At 44.2% G+C, this 15,466-nt stretch overlaps 2 protein-coding genes across 4 annotated transcripts; both read right to left on the bottom strand.

The window, feature by feature from the left end:
- Positions 1–56: 56 nt before the first annotated feature.
- On the bottom strand, positions 57–11,251 carry p4ha1b (prolyl 4-hydroxylase, alpha polypeptide I b). 2 transcript variants are annotated; one of them, XM_040178856.2, is made up of 15 exons: positions 10,874–11,251; positions 7,402–7,484; positions 7,224–7,320; positions 6,938–7,089; positions 6,507–6,644; positions 6,088–6,327; positions 5,408–5,625; positions 5,141–5,317; positions 4,033–4,103; positions 2,876–2,975; positions 2,708–2,761; positions 2,555–2,620; positions 1,994–2,062; positions 1,471–1,567; positions 57–1,339 (listed from the first exon to the last, which is right to left on the bottom strand). In XM_040178856.2, the coding sequence occupies exons 1-15, from the start codon at positions 10,885–10,887 to the stop codon at positions 1,269–1,271; spliced, it is 1,647 nt and encodes a 548-aa protein (XP_040034790.2). In that variant the 5' UTR covers positions 10,888–11,251; the 3' UTR covers positions 57–1,268. The 2 variants fall into 2 exon arrangements, with proteins under 2 accessions (XP_040034790.2, XP_040034789.2); XM_040178855.2 differs by lacking the exon at positions 4,033–4,103 and adding an exon at positions 4,690–4,760 and having other exon boundaries at positions 10,874–11,174.
- A 650-nt stretch (positions 11,252–11,901) lies between these two features.
- On the bottom strand, positions 11,902–15,167 carry LOC120820450 (serine/threonine/tyrosine-interacting-like protein 1). Of its 2 annotated transcripts, XM_040178195.2 has the most exons (6): positions 15,051–15,167; positions 14,869–14,956; positions 14,620–14,732; positions 14,378–14,534; positions 13,524–13,660; positions 11,902–13,282 (listed from the first exon to the last, which is right to left on the bottom strand). In XM_040178195.2, the coding sequence occupies exons 2-6, from the start codon at positions 14,937–14,939 to the stop codon at positions 12,630–12,632; spliced, it is 1,131 nt and encodes a 376-aa protein (XP_040034129.2). In that variant the 5' UTR covers positions 14,940–14,956; positions 15,051–15,167; the 3' UTR covers positions 11,902–12,629. The 2 variants fall into 2 exon arrangements, with proteins under 2 accessions (XP_040034129.2, XP_077960536.1); XM_078104410.1 differs by lacking the exon at positions 15,051–15,167 and having other exon boundaries at positions 14,869–15,046.
- Between the last annotated feature and the right edge of the window lie 299 nt (positions 15,168–15,466).

The following is a 15,466-nucleotide window of genomic DNA, read 5'->3' on the forward strand; positions in this document are numbered from 1 at the left end:
ACGTGACGCCTAAATACCTCCCCCCCACACACACACGATCACGAACACGAGGACAGTTTTAACTTGATCGATAAAACAGTCTTTATTGTAGAAAATAAAACCAATTTCAGACTTTCATGTAAAACAAAAATATCACAAAATTGGATTGGGACATATAAATAAAATGTTTCTTCCTTGGAAAACACATATTCTCACACGGATAAGCACTGGACAACATTTCAAACCCAACCACAATTATTGACTCTTCTCACAAAACAATGCTGGGTATTTAAACCGGTCACGGCACAATGTGGAGTCCGTCCCACCCTTCTTTTCTCTAGTGTTCCTTATTAGTGTCCCTTTGGTGCTTCTGCTATTTCAAAGACAGCCGGTTGTCAATCTGTTGCAATCATTGTGGGAAAATACTTGATTCTATGCAGCATCAGGGTTTACGTAACCGTGTGTGTGTGTCCAGGTGTTGAGTGTGTACAACAAATCGAACGGTATCTTGTAGTACCATTCAGAGGACTTGAACCAAAAGAACACTAGTCTTTGAGGCGGATAAACACGTCAAAATGCACCACCTCGAGGTAGCCATGCCACTTCAACCCCTTCTGATGAGTTACAAGACAAAGGCTTTTCCATGAACCAAAACACCAAACTGAATTGTTAAAGAGTCTGACCGTCTTCATTCCTTCCATAAAGTACTTTGTTTTAAATCTTAAAATTGATTTGATGAAGAGATCGATATAACGTGGAAATAGAGCAAAGAAATGAATTGAGTGAACAATGTATGCTAATTCAATCTCCTGTGAGGAAAAGGCCAGACTCCAAAGATCTGGAAAATTATTTTGCAAAAGAAATTGAGCACAACCCAAACTACTAAAAAATGAACAACACAGGCTTAATTGCTGTGTTGATTAAACGCAAAGAATCAGAGAGCCTCTTAAAAAACGTGAGCTGTTCCTTTAAAGGTTCCAAGTCACTGCTGAAGGATGACCTCACCTAAGAAACGGCGTTCATAAAGACGGACACATCGGAGTGGAATCAAACATCCAAAGAACATAATCTGTCATAGAAATGCCTAAAAATAAAAAAATAAAAATGTCCAGGGGCCTGTCGTTGACCCAGACAACCTCTGGGCTCAGAGCGTAACATCTGTGCGGGAAAGAGAGTGTTCGTAGGGAGGGAGTGATCCGTTTGGACCCCGTGCAGGCTTCCTGCCTGATCTGCCGCCGTGGTCTTTGGCAGGGCCGAAGGACGTGAGGAGGAAGGCTTCACTCTGGCCATCATTCGGTTTCATTCAGGGCACAAGGCCGCCGCCACTCCTGACCTCGCTCGTGGATCCATTTGTTTGATACTGGGTACAGGAAAAAAGAATAAACCAATAGCCTCTTATGAACTCGAGTGCAGGTTTTTATCCCTGCAATGCTTCTCATCAGGTCTTCAACGGACGCTTCTACAAAGGGGACGAGACAAAGAGGCGCTCACCCCACTTGTTGCCGACCAACACTGGACAAGCTGCGTGTCGGGTGCTGTAGTCTCCCTCCCCGCTGGGAAACAGGTTGTACCAGAACACAGCGGTGCCCTGGAACACACACACACACACAGGTTAGCAGCATTGGAAAATCTCCAGGAATAGCCGGGATGGCAGCCTCGTTCTCCTGAATACAGAAGGGTTAATGTTAATTAATAATATGCTGTTTGTGATGGTTAAACACGGCAAGTGGACTCGGGAAGCGCTCAGTCGATGACAGGGACTCGTTTGCATAGAGTATCAGATCTAGTTTTGCGTTAAATTGTTGATGTATTTGAGGATTGTGTTGTGTAGGAGAGAGAGAGCATGTGCCGTGTAACTCTTCTACATGTGGCAAAAACAACATTTGTTTTACTTTTGTTAAAGTACAGACATTTTTTTTTTTTTAACTATGAATCCGTTATGTAACATGATTATTCAGACCCAGCACATCATGACTAACTCTTTAGCCATAAGTGCTGGAACATAAGCAGTTACCTTTTGGGGCCAAACTGATGCACCAATATCTGGAAAAACTGTGGCTCCACCTGCTGCTACATCGCTCATCTACAACAGAGGGACAGAGTTCAGCCTTTTTCCACCAAAGCAAATATTTCTGTAGATCACATTTATTAATTTCTGCGTCGTTTCCATTCATTTGAATATCAATCTATTTACACATGATACTGAGATTAGAATCTATACACAACACAACTAGAAACTTAGTTTTAACCTGAAATCCTTTTTTTCTTAAAATCAGATTAATGGCGGCGTTTTATTCTCGTTTACATTGTACATGTCATGAGCTGTTCAAAATAAACAATGATTCAATGAAGCTTAATGTTTCATATAATGAGGGATATATTTTTAACCATTAATTCAAAATAATTTTATTCACACATCAGTCGTGATTAGAATCTTCAATTCAGCACAATTCATTTTGTAGAGCCGCAGATCACAAATTTACCACTTTTAGACATGACTTAAAATGGCTTATGTGTAGCTTCAATCTAAAGTTACAAAGTGGTGTTTAGGCGTGTCAAGTGAGAGCTCACTCACATAGAAGAGCCATGTTGCTATGCGGTTCCCGGTGCCCAGCTCTTTGAAGGCATCTGGCTCATCTTTCTGTGGAGGGAGTCAACACTAGGTGTAACGTCCGGACATATTAACACTATTGCACATGCAGATATTAACTGAATCTGAGGGTCTTACCCTTCCAAAGTCAAAGTGAGGCTCGTATTGACCTCCAACGCCATAATTTGCAACCTAAAGACAGCAATGAAATACTATTAAAGTCTCAAATAGTTATGGACAAATACACAAACATATGTATATCGCATGTAAACAAGAACTATTCAGTAAAGTTTTCTCCGTCTGTACCTGCAGCTCTTCTGCAGTGTCCATTTCCAGCCCTGTGAGATCCTCGATTCTCTGGTTGATCCTGTCAATCAGTGGATCCTCGTAGCCAGTGAGCCAGGCACTGGAGGGAGGGGAAGCGGAACAATTGAGGAAGAAGACGGACATGCTGCACTGAATGTCAGTGAGTGACATATTCCTCCACTAGATGGCAGTGAAGACTGAAAGTGAAAAAGGCCACAGAGCGGCAGGTCATGTTCAAACTTTGCCACAAAAAGAAGTGAAATTGGGCATTTCAATGAGATGAAAGGAAAGGAAGTGGAGGTATGAAGAAAATGAAAGATGGAAACTGGGCCGAGATTCAGAACCTCCAATCGGCTGTGGGTGCAGGGTGGTTCTGACTTTAAACCATCTCAGAGTCTTGTTGAGAACTACAACAAAAAAATGTCGTGTGCCGTTTTTGTGTGCAGTTTAATAAAGTGTTTTCGTTGATAATAAGTGATCTTTTCAGATGGAATGCTGGAACAAATATGAGCCGAACCAATTTTTTACTGACTTGTCTTTTAGCCAGTTCAGTCAGCGGTCAAACTCTTCTATTCTGCTCCCTCTGTTCACTGAATTTGGAAACACGTGCTGGAGAACACGTACGCGTATAACCTCAAAGGAACACCCCGCCCTTCCACCGTGAGCCTCAGCACCCGGACATTAATTACTATGAACTGCAAAACCAAAGAAAGTAAATTGCTAAACCTGCTAATTTTAAGGGTGGGGTGAGAGTTTTCTTGCGAGGAGCAAGCGGAATAGTGGTTCCAACTACAGGATAATACTCCAACATCAACAATGCAAGAGAATAAACATCTGTTTTCACATGTCTACAGCGTTATCTGTGCTTATATGTGCATCCAGACTCAGGAAGTTTTTTAATCTCTCGTACTAATTCGCTTGTTGAGCAAGCAGAGAGAAGAATTGCAGCAGTTGTTCATAGCAGAGAATTTCTGCCGGATGAATTCCAGGAAAGTGCGATGGGGTCTCAAATAACTTGGGAGGGACGGCCGGTGGAAAGAAGCCACGGTTCAGCCGCTCCATGAAAACGTTCACTGAAGGACGTGGGGAGCAGAGATGAAGATAAAGAGAAGGACAGAGGAGGCCTTGTGGTCCTCCGGTGACCTGTGACCCCTTACCTCTTGGAGACTCTGTACTGGGCCGTTGTAAGTTTCCCGGTTAGGGGGTCATGCACCGTGGCTCGCCTTAACTATAGTAGTTCCCCCGCACAAAGAGGATAAGCAGAGAAATAAAAAAAGGGGAGGGGGAGAAAAAAAAGTGATACGCACATGAGAGTGGAAAGAAAGAGAGAGAAAAGAAATGCAGATCTGGTCAGCAGTTGTCAACGTTATTCGTTAGTGGAGCCAAGAGAGTCCTCCGTGAGGCAATGCCTCAGATACGCCTCTTGGCTCACAGAAGCAACTATGTTAATATCAACTAGCGTCCCCCCCCCCCCTTTCTTTAGCAGACTCCTGTGCAGAGACGGATCCACAACAGATCCTGCATGTACTTTTACACTAAGAAATTCATTTCCATTGTCCATATTCTTCCGTGGCACTGGTGATATTACCATGACAGAACATGTTGGAAGGATCGTGCTTGATGGGCCAATTATAGTGTTACACATGTTTCTGGCTGGATGCTGCGCCTCAGCTCAAGAGCCTTTAAGATTTGGAAGGAATGGAGTAATGTGGACGGGCGGGAGAGCAGAGGATGAATGGGAGGAGTTATTGATGGATGGAAAGAGATCTCCCTTTCTCCTTCTCTACTCTTGGCGGCTCCTGGGGAGACCTTACCTTTTGCTGATCCGGTATGGCGCTGTCTCCAGCACTCCTGTGATGGGGTTTGAGATGGTGGCCCTGCGTAGCTGTGAAGCCAGGGAGATGATTTACCCTCACACAGACACACACACAGACACACAGGTGTGTGACACAACTGTGTGTCTGTGTGTTTGCCAAACTAGCAGAATCACATCGACCAGCCTCACAGCTCCGACCTCCGACCGCCTCAACACATTAGAACCACGTAACAGAAAATTAAGAAAGCCTAACTAATGTAACAACCGGTCCATTTTTAACACTTATAAAACACAAATATCCCAAATGTGTCAGTTTATTTCATGTTGCGGTATGTATGTTAACCGCAGAAGGTCCCGGGCTGTTGCTTAGCTTTGCAATTCCACTGAAACGGTCTACAAAAATCACCAGACGGCCCCGTGGGTGAACCAGAAACCCCCCCAAAACTCACCCGTGGCTTCGCCAGCTGCTTGACCCTCTCGATTTCTTTGTCAGAGATGATGTCAATGAAGCGGACAATGTAGGGCCGGTCCCACTCATCTTGCTGTTTGACCGGTGCCAGCACATACATGGGGTTGTGCTTGTTGTCATAGTAACGGCAGAACAGCCGGCTCTGCCTGCGGGGGGTCTGATTGGGAGGAAAAAGGTAGCACGGGACAAATGAGTTGAGACAGACTTGTCTTAATCATGTTTTTGCGTGTCTTTTTGCCTTCCTCACCATGCGTATGCCCTCCCCACGACAGAGCATCTCATACTTCTTCCTCTCTGGGAGCTGAGGAGTCAGGAACTTCTTTTTGGGCTTCTTTATCTTCTCAGTTGTTTCTCTTTTCGCTAGCTTCTTCTCTGTTGGAGGTGCGTCCGCCGCCTCCGTTTTCAGCTTCTCCAACTGGAACTCAAAGTATTTCATGTTGCCCTTGGCGCGCTGATGCTCCGGGTCTAAAAATGGAGTAATTAGAGACCAGCAGAAATAATAGTGGTGATTATAAATAGTGAGGATTGCAGCAATTTCACGTAAGAATATCCTACCCATGTGATCACAGTGACATGACATAATGATTTGTTGTTCATGCAGACTGGCTATACAGCTCAGTTAAGGCGACTTTCTGAAAAATAAAGGGGCATTAAAAAGGTCACTACTGAGTCTTCATCAGACAATCCAAACCAATATCAGTGTGATTTTATGGTGATTGTAGTTAAATATTGCATGTTTCTGCATTTTATCTAAAGCAAAACAACGTATTGTATCCTGCAAGTCGGTTACAAAAATCAATTAGAATAGAAGACTCCAGATCAATCTTATACTCGTGTTACGCTACCTTGAGCAGAAATGTGGCCCCATTATTCACATTGCCAAACGCAGCCTCGTGGAAAGACACTTCACAGTGTGGAGGGACTCACCCAGTGCCAGCAGCTGCTTAGTCAACTCCAGGGCTCGCTCGATGTCCCCCTGCTGGTAGATGGAGTAGCTGAGGTAGTCGAGCAGTATCACCCTATCTAAAGGGGACTCCTCGCCCCCATCCAGCTGTTTGAGGGCCTGGGCCATCCACAGCTCTGTGTGGTAGTAATCGACGTCAGAGTAGGCAATTTTCCCCAACTCATAACAGTCCTCCACTGTCATAAGGCTCTTGTGTTTAGCCCCTGGGATTCAAAAGATAGAGAGACACATTATCATAGAAGGAAAAAGAACCATCCGCTTTAATAATGTAAATAACATGGAAAGCCAGAGAAACCCTCTTCCTGATAAAATAATTCCTGATAAAAGCAGGACTTGGGAGATGTGTGGCGGGTGGAGGTAAGCACAGATCTAAGGCCCTCACCAGGGAGGTCCCCGGTGGAGATGGTGTTGGCATCCAGTTTGTAGGTGTCTTGTAACCGGAGGAGAGCTTTGGCCGCCCCCGTCTGGTCCTCATCTGTCGGGAAGTGCTGTCTCTGGATCGTCAGGTTGGATATAAATCCTGAGAGAGGTGGACAGTAGAGCACAGAGAAAGATGTGGTAGGATGATTATGAACGGGATAAAGTCAGACAGACAATAGCATATTCTTTCTGATGTATGCATGGAGTTACATTATTACACTACATTAAGCCAGATGAGGACCGAGGACCTTGATTCAGATTTAAATGTATGGGGTCTGAATGTGCAGCACAGCATTGCTACAAACAAGCTAATACACATGGTCTAATCGTCCCCGGTGATTTTCTGGCCCATGGGTTATAATTTGAACAAAGCCAGGCATGCTTCATCTGTACCTTCAGTGGTGTCACTGAGCACAAGGCTCTCCAGATCCCCCCACTCTGTGTTCAGCCTCTTCATCAGCTTGAAGGCATTGACCGGGTGCCCCAGGAAGCCCTCGGGGTCCTGCACGGCTGCAGCCGACAACAAATCCAACTTATCAGCCCACCTATCACAAGGACGGAGATATAGAATTAGGATACATACATGAAGAAGTGTGTGTATAAGTATTGTTTTGCTTGTGTAGATAGAAGCATATCTGCGTAATGATCCTTGTTTGCAGCTTTGTGTTCACAAACTCACTGTTTGACCCGCTCAAGCTTGTTCTCCTCTGCTTTGATGTAGTCCTTCAGAGAGGTGACCAGGTCTTTTTCTGTGTACAACAGATCCGTCATCTGGCCTGAGGAATAAAAATCGGAGATACTTCAGCATAAATAGTGCAATAAGCAAAGGCATCACTAATCTCTCCCGACGGTTTTACCTATGGAGGTGAAGAAGTCATTGTTGGCCGAAAGCGACTGCAGACAGCTAAGCACCAGTAAACTTAAACATGACAGCGCCATCCTGAAGAAAGAGGGAGAGAATTACATGTTGTTCAATACATTCACCCAACACATACAGTATTTACATCATATATTGTTGCCTTTCTTTACTCCTTACAGTGTTGCTGTTACTGAATCCCAAGGCCTGCTTGTTAGCACCGTTTAAGACCAAATATTCAACAGGGCTACAGCTGACATGTCTTTTTTTATGGACTTCAAAAGAAAAAATATCAGCAGCGGTAATCTAAAGACATGGAAACAACGGTGTGCGTCGCAAAGTGTCACTAGAGGGGATAGTGGGAAGAATTTAGAAAGACCAGACAATAATTTAAATAAATAAATAAATAAATTATATATATATATATATAAATATATATAAGAGAGAGAGAGAGAGAGAGAGAAATAAAATATACAATATATTTTTAGATGCAACAAAAAGTAAAGCGAAATGAGTCACAAAAGCACAAAATCAAAAGTATTGGCAGCATCGCCTTTCATCTTTTTACAAGAGCAGCCTCCCAACCACCACATAAAGCCAAATATAAGCCTGTGGTTTCTTACACGGTGTCCGGTTTGGTTTTAGAGTGGGCATATCCATGACTACTACAGGCTTCTGGTCTTTAATAAGACATTGCTTCAATCCCGTCATTCAGGCTAGAGCAAACTGCAGGGCAATTAACCATTTGACTTGATATATAAAAGGTTTTGATTACTGTAATAATATTAGTTGTACACTTCTAGCACGAGCTTTGTGCGGAGGAAGGAATGTTGCTCAATTTATCAACGTTTTTTTAACGTTATGACGTATATATTTAAAAGCATCGCATGCCGGATGACCGTACTGCATTATATTTCAACATGTTGTTATTCAAATTTCCACCATATATCTATTCTTAACTCCCCACAATACAGGGAAATATTTGATGCTCAAACTTTCATGTTGAAGAAGATTATTCTGAAGCTTTATCTTTTATTCTGTCAACAAAAAAAAACCTGAAAGTGCAACCAAAGATGAACCTCGCTGAACTTCTGTGCAGCGCAGGAGTTGCAGGAAGTACACCTGAAAGAAAGTGTTCCTACAAGAATCCAAAATCTCCTCAGGTCACACGCAACTAAATTCTCACACTATTCTGATGCCATTTGGAGACTTTATTTCAAGTCCAGACAAGTTTGCTGCTTTTCTTGGTTTTACCACTTTTAATATCTTTGGAAGAAACACAAGATTGTTTTCCGATGTAATAATAAGTGAATAAAATAAGCAGATTAAATGACAATTAAAATGAATCGTATTGCCCGCCGTTGTTATTTTTTCTACATCCAGAAGTGAGCTGCTAATGTTTAAAAATACTTCAAAAACAGACTTTCTTTACTGTAAAATAGCTGTAATTATTGTAAAAAGATACAGGTACAATAGTAAGAATGCTGAGTGCATGCACAAGGCGCGCACACACACGCACACGCAGAAAAGGTCATGCATAAAATGTGCATCTCTGCAGTTTTCTGAAGCTTGTTTTTACTGGAAGCCGACAACAGGCTGAGGCAGGTTCTGTCTTTGTTTTCAGTGAAAATAAAAGAATGACTTCATATGACAAAATAAAAAAAAGGTCAGTGCAGCAGAGGAAAAGAACCTGGAAGTATATTTGAGCAGAAACTCCATGGCCCAATACAAATTGCCATTATACCGAATAGCTACTATACTGTGGTGCCACCTAGTCCAGAATACCATACATATCCCCCTGCCACTTAGATTTCCCAGGTAAACACTCACTAGAATATAATTATCATAATGACAGAGTGTCAGCAACGGGGTTGCTCCTGTAATAACATTGTTTAAGTGGAACGTCGAGATTAAAGCTGGAAGTGTAACGCTTATATTCAAGATCAAGGTGTCATGTCCTGCGTGACGGTGAGTGAAAGCGAGAGTGTTTGTATGTGTGCACGCTAGCACGTGCCATGTGGAGACCCCAAAACATTCCTGGTGGATAATCAGCATTTCACTTGTCAAGACGCTCGTAGGCTTGTTAGTCAGACGCGTTAAGAGAAAACTACTTTGCATTAAATTATTTTATTTTTTGACCTTCAGAAATATGCGGTTTTGTTCAGACAAGTTTGGTTCAGAGCCGTCATGGAGGAGGACTTTTCACTGTGCGATCATTTGGATGAATGATCTGCCCTCATAAAATAAATGTGATAAATAATGAGTTGTAATGTTCATTGCATATTAAAGGTTTTCCCCATTTACTGACTTACTGTCCCTTCTGCAATCGTTTACTTTGGAAAAGTGTAAATCACAAGGTTAAAAATGATTAGAACTTTGATTAAATATTACATATTAGTACTCTTAAGGTGTATTTTGGGTGTAAATGGTTTAGTTCGCTTTAAGCTTAACTGTACGATGGTAAATAAATAATAATAAGCTCAGACAGAAAGTATACCAAAAAAAAAAAAAAAAAAAAAGAGGATGGATGCTTCAACTACGCACATAGAAATTGGACCTTGAGTCGCAAAGAAATGGACAGAACATTTCCATCACTGGCTGTGCATTCACACACGGGGAGTTAATGAATCACTGCATTGTGTCAGAACCGTGAAGCCTCCTTCCATTCCGAGTCCACAACGCGGGATGTGGACGAAGATGACTGCCACGTCTTCGCCCCCCCCCCCCCCTCAACCCCCACTGCCCCCATGGAGTCGACACTGATTCCTCCACCCCTCCCACACACACACGCGCACACACCAGCAATGACCCCTGAAAAGTAATTGACGGCAACGGGGGGTATTTTTAATGTCTGGAAGGCAGCTAGCTTAAGTGCTGCAGGTTTACTCGCAAAGCGGCTAAGCTAACGTTAGCATGCAGAACACACAGGAATGTGACGCCAAACTTCACAGCGAATGTTAGCTTTCACCCCCCTCCCCCCCCCAAAAAAAACAGCCGAATAGCACACTGACGCGAGCTACACGGAGGACTGCGTGACTGTCACAATGCACACAAGTTGTATTATGCAGTCAGTGCATAATGTGCGTGTAATGTTAATGCTGCAAGCGGAGTGAAGGCAGCAGCATCCTACGCTCAATGCGCTGGAATGTCAAAACTTCAGAACAAAGTTTTACGAACTAAGACAACATAATTTTCTTTTTTACTCGCTAGCTAAGTATTTGGCGTTTCTAATTGAGCCGTGTTAACCGGTGTCTTATACTATTATCAACCGCTCCGCCGAAATATCCCGATTATCAAAGTTTAGTCCCAGGGTTAGCTAGTTTTCAGCTAACCTAGCAAGCTAACGCCAAGCTAACCGCCTAGCCAACTAGAAAAAAAGCCGTCCCATCACATCAGAGCGACAGAAACACACCAAAAAAAAGGTCTACGCAGTTTTTAGCCTTTTAGCCTCTGACTCAGGGGTCCTCATTTACCCAAACGAGAGCATCCTGCAGCAGAGACGTGTCCTCCTGTGGTCGGTGTCCAAACGCCGGGGACCAGTTGAAGGCAGAAGGAGATGAGCAGCAGTCTGGTACTCGGGACCTATCGGGGACGTTGCTGCGCACCGATGTCCATCTGGCGTTCAGGGGCTGGATTCCTAAAATCCTGAATGCTACGTGCAGAAGCTCACATGCAGCAAGTCCCCCCCCGGACTCTCCCCCTCTACTAGGGACGATGGGGGCCGGCGTTGGACTGCTAAGGGGAGGTGTCTTGTTGTCTTAACGCAGCCATGGATGAGTAGGTTGCTGTAGGTTTAAATTCATGTTTAAAAAAAAGAAACGCTGCCGGCTAACGTCACTTTTCTGCCACGTGTTGAAATTCAACTTCGATGTGCTTTCTGGTTTTAAACTCTGGGCATGTCCACTAATTAAAAATACCTTTTTTATCCTCCCATGTGTTGTTGTTGTTGACATAACCCTTTGAAAAGACCCGTTCACACTAATGTTCCTGGTAGTTTCAAACCGTTATATTTGGACTATATATATATATATATATATATATATATATATATATATATATATATATATATATATATATATATATATATATATATATATATATATATATATATACATTTTGCCATTTTCACCTGCCTTTCCTCTTACTCTCTCTTCCACATTCCAGAAAATTCTTTCCTCAACTAAAAAGTGTCTGACTGGAGGGAGGGAATTCCTGCTAAATGCTACTGAGTTCAACAGGGTGGAGCCAAGTGTGTGTGTGTGTGTGTGTGTGTGTGTGTGTGTGTGTGTGTGTGTGTGTGTGTGTGTGTGTGTGTGTGTGTGTGTGTGTGTGTGTGTGTGTGTGAGACAGGCTGCAACTGACTGCAATATAACAAATCCCAATGGCATGCTTTGTGCAAACACGCCACAATGCGTATAGGTCTGTGATAAACAAAGGCCATTTGCAAGCCTCCATTCTGTTTTTAAATAATTTCCCCACATGAATAAATAAAAAGACATTCTGATGTAAAACACTTTATTGGCACTTTATTAATATCTACGTTCTGTCAACTATCATGAAGCAAGATGTCACAACTGGGGTCATGTTACGCTGAGTTGTCAAAATTCGTATTCAGCCACCCCGGTAATCCCGTCCTACAAATAGAATGATACCATTGATCTTAGTGAAGCTGCAACTGCGCAGATAGACGTTTAAGAAACGTTTCAGTATAGCCCTAAATATTGTTTGTTTGCTGTTTTCAATTGTATGTTTAGAGGAGATAGAGATTAATCTGAGTCAGCACATTGATACAAGATAAGAGAACTTTAACTATACCGACGGAACTTCTTGTGCCAGGGATTGCTCCCACATCACAATATCGTAAGAAAAGATCTGTAAATATAGGGAGTATAAAGCATAATATTAACAATAGTGTAGAATAGGATAACCATAAGAGTCAAACAAATTGAGTAGAATAATTCAAATGGAAATGGTAAATTACAGTGACTTAAGTGCATGATAGGTAAGACTAACACCACTGCCTGATAGAACAGCAATAAGATAAATGTGCCTGTGGTATTTCTAACATGAAAACTAGCTTTACTAAAATTCCCTACCAGACTGTCTGTCCTTTCTTTTTCCTTTTTATTCCTAAACTCAGGCCCATCTACATCCTTCCAGGTCTAAGCTCTGACTCCACCACTGGTCCAGGGTCGTGTCCTCCTCTCCACCCCCCCCTCATCGCTCCGGTCATCTGCGGATGTCGTTCAGGGAGGTGATTTTGCTCCCAAACAGCAGCTCCTCGTAGGTCAGCAGCTGACGCAGGAAGTTCATGTTCGGCGCCGAGCACGCCCTCCTCTCCTTCAACCAGCGCAGGGCGTGCAGCAGCGACCAGCGTCGGTGCGCCATGAGGAAGGCCAGCGTCACGGCCGAGCTGCGACTCCTGCCCGCGCTGCAGTGGACCAGAACGCGGCCGGCGGGCTCGGCCCTCAGGGCCGAGCTGATGAACCTGGAGGCCAGCGGCAGGGCCTCCACCAGCTCCTGCTGGGCGTCGTCGCTCAGACGCAGCCTCAGGTAGCGCAGCCTGTTGGGGAAAGCGTCGGGCCAGTTGGCGGTGGCGTTGACCACGTGCGTGATGTGTAGGTTCTTGATGATGCGGTAGTCGGAGGCCTGGGAGGCGGAGCCCTGGTAGAGAGCTTCTTCCAGGATCTCCGAGGGGTAGATGGTGAGAGTGTGCCGCTCGGGCTCCAGCAGGACCATGAGCGGCGTGCAGAGGAAAGGGTAGAGGGCGTGGAAGGCAGAAAACCCCCCCAGCAGGATGACGGGATCCATTCCCAAACTGCTGAGCTGGAAGAAACAGTGCAGGAGGTCTGGGGAGTCTGTCCGGGCCTTCGCACTGCCCACTGGGAGAGCCACAGAAACACAGACAGTCGGGTGGATGTCAACACTACTAGAGGTTGTGCCCAACCTCTATGTGTAACAAACTATGTGTAAGTTGAGCGTTGTGTCAAATAATTAGTGCATAGGAGAGATTGATGGGCATCTTATCATGTTTCACAGGTATTTGCTGCAGTTGATCAAGAAGGTTCAGAAAAAAGCCTAAAATGTCAGCTTGTTGTTGGTGTCAGCTCGAGGTTTGCTGACCTGGGCTGCATCCTTCCTCCGCATACAGCAGTATTGTAGAGTACTTCTGCAGTTCCACACAGCTCACCAGACAGCCCAGCACAGGGTGGATCACCGTCACGGCCGCCCGTGCTGTCACCACGTGGCTGTCCTCGTACCTAATGCGCAAATTCATAAAGGTCACGTAGCGTGACTGCAGCTTCACGCGTTTGCATTTGTGTGCATTTCTCCGGAGGCATGAGGTAGGCGATGTTCTATCTGTTTCTAATAGCGGTGTATATTAATGAAGAGACAAAAACCAGCCCATTCATCTCTCTGAAGAGAAAAAAGGCAAAGAAATTTCTTAGAAACAGCTGGGCAACGTCGTTTTCAACTGTGCATTTGGTTGGGGCCTGTTATTTAAGTAGCATTTGTCGCTTTGATGACTCTCTCAGGCAGCAGGACGGTGTACCCAAAATGAACCAGTGTGCCCCCCCCCCCTCCCAGTTTTAATTACGGCCCTGTCGGACGGTTCAACAAAGTAGCTCAATGACGGACAACAGCCCCAAGGCGCAGAGGAACAGGTGACAGCTTGTCAGGTTTAAAAACACAGACAATACTTGTTAGTAGAATCAATTCCTTGCTGGATTTCACCCTTTCATGAAGAAGCCATTCTTTAAATGAGAAAATAGTCACGAGTAAAGAGCTCCTGCATGTTTTGGGAGGTCACCTTAAGGCTAAAAAACAACACAAACCTTCAAGGAACACTAGCAAAGTAACACCTTGAGGCCGGGCCACATTTTGTTTGTTGATGCACCGCCTTTCTTTGTACAGCTGTTTGTTGATTGCGCGTGACTCTGCAGAAGCGGGAGAGACGGCATGTGTGCAACACCGACCTCTCCGTGCTGCGACAGTCGAGGACGAGGATGTAGTACGAGTCATAGAGGGCAGGCTGGCCCTCCTCTGCGCTCAGCAGGTTGTACACTTGCTGCGGGGTGATGTAGCCTCTCTCCACATAGGCACTCACCGGAAAAGCAGGAACCAGCACCCGCTCTGGCTCACACATGGGGAAAAAACAAAGTCTGCATGCATGTGGGGCAGCGGTTTTGTGCACAGTGAGTAAAAATACACCCTTTACCTTTGTTCTGAATGGGCAAGATGGAGGAGCGGTCGCTGTCTGTGCCGCGGACCTCTCCGTCACAGATGCTGCTCACTGTTTCGGATGTGTTGACGGGCTCTCTGGAGCTTCCTCTGCAACCGTTGTTCACACAGAGAAGTGCAACCTCAACACAGCAGCATCACGGGAGGCCAAACTATAAAACTGTTTTAGATGACACACGCCAAAGCACTTTTCTTGCTTTTCACAATTATTAGTTGTTTTTTTTACCTGGACAGTAGTACACCCATCTCGGTTAAGTCAGTTGGCAGATGCATCAGACGTTCCCAGCAGCCCCTCATTAGAAGAACATGCTAAACTGGAAAAAAACAAACCCAAAGAGATACTGTTATAAACATATATTAGTCTTTTAAAAAGCCCAACAAGGTGTGAAAAGAATGGAAAACCTCTACTTTGCTGTAGCTGTGATTCATAGTCAGCGTCGCTTCAGCCTTGCCCTTAAATTAGCCGGTAGTCCGGGAAACGCAATAAGGGTTAAGTGCTCTAAAGAGCAACGAGGTAGCTGGCTGTGACAGGTGATAGATGAGACCACAGGATAGGACACCGGGAAGTTCACTCCAGGTTGGCAGCCAGGACTGTAATGCCATTATGAATGGTTTATGAACCTTGGCAAAAGCAGATGTAAATGTGGGGTTGCTGCCTGAAAAACATTGAAGTGATAAATCATATATTTTTACAAATAGCTGGCTTTTTGTCAGGTCTTCACAAACACATTCATCCATGATAACAACTTACTCACTGTTCCAGAAACGTAATAAATTAATATTATTATAAGAGTAACGTAAATGAACTATTTCTTAGTTGCCTC

Source organism: Gasterosteus aculeatus, chromosome 6 (genome assembly GCF_964276395.1).
Source record: "Gasterosteus aculeatus chromosome 6, fGasAcu3.hap1.1, whole genome shotgun sequence".
NCBI classification, from domain to species: domain Eukaryota; kingdom Metazoa; phylum Chordata; class Actinopteri; order Perciformes; family Gasterosteidae; genus Gasterosteus; species Gasterosteus aculeatus.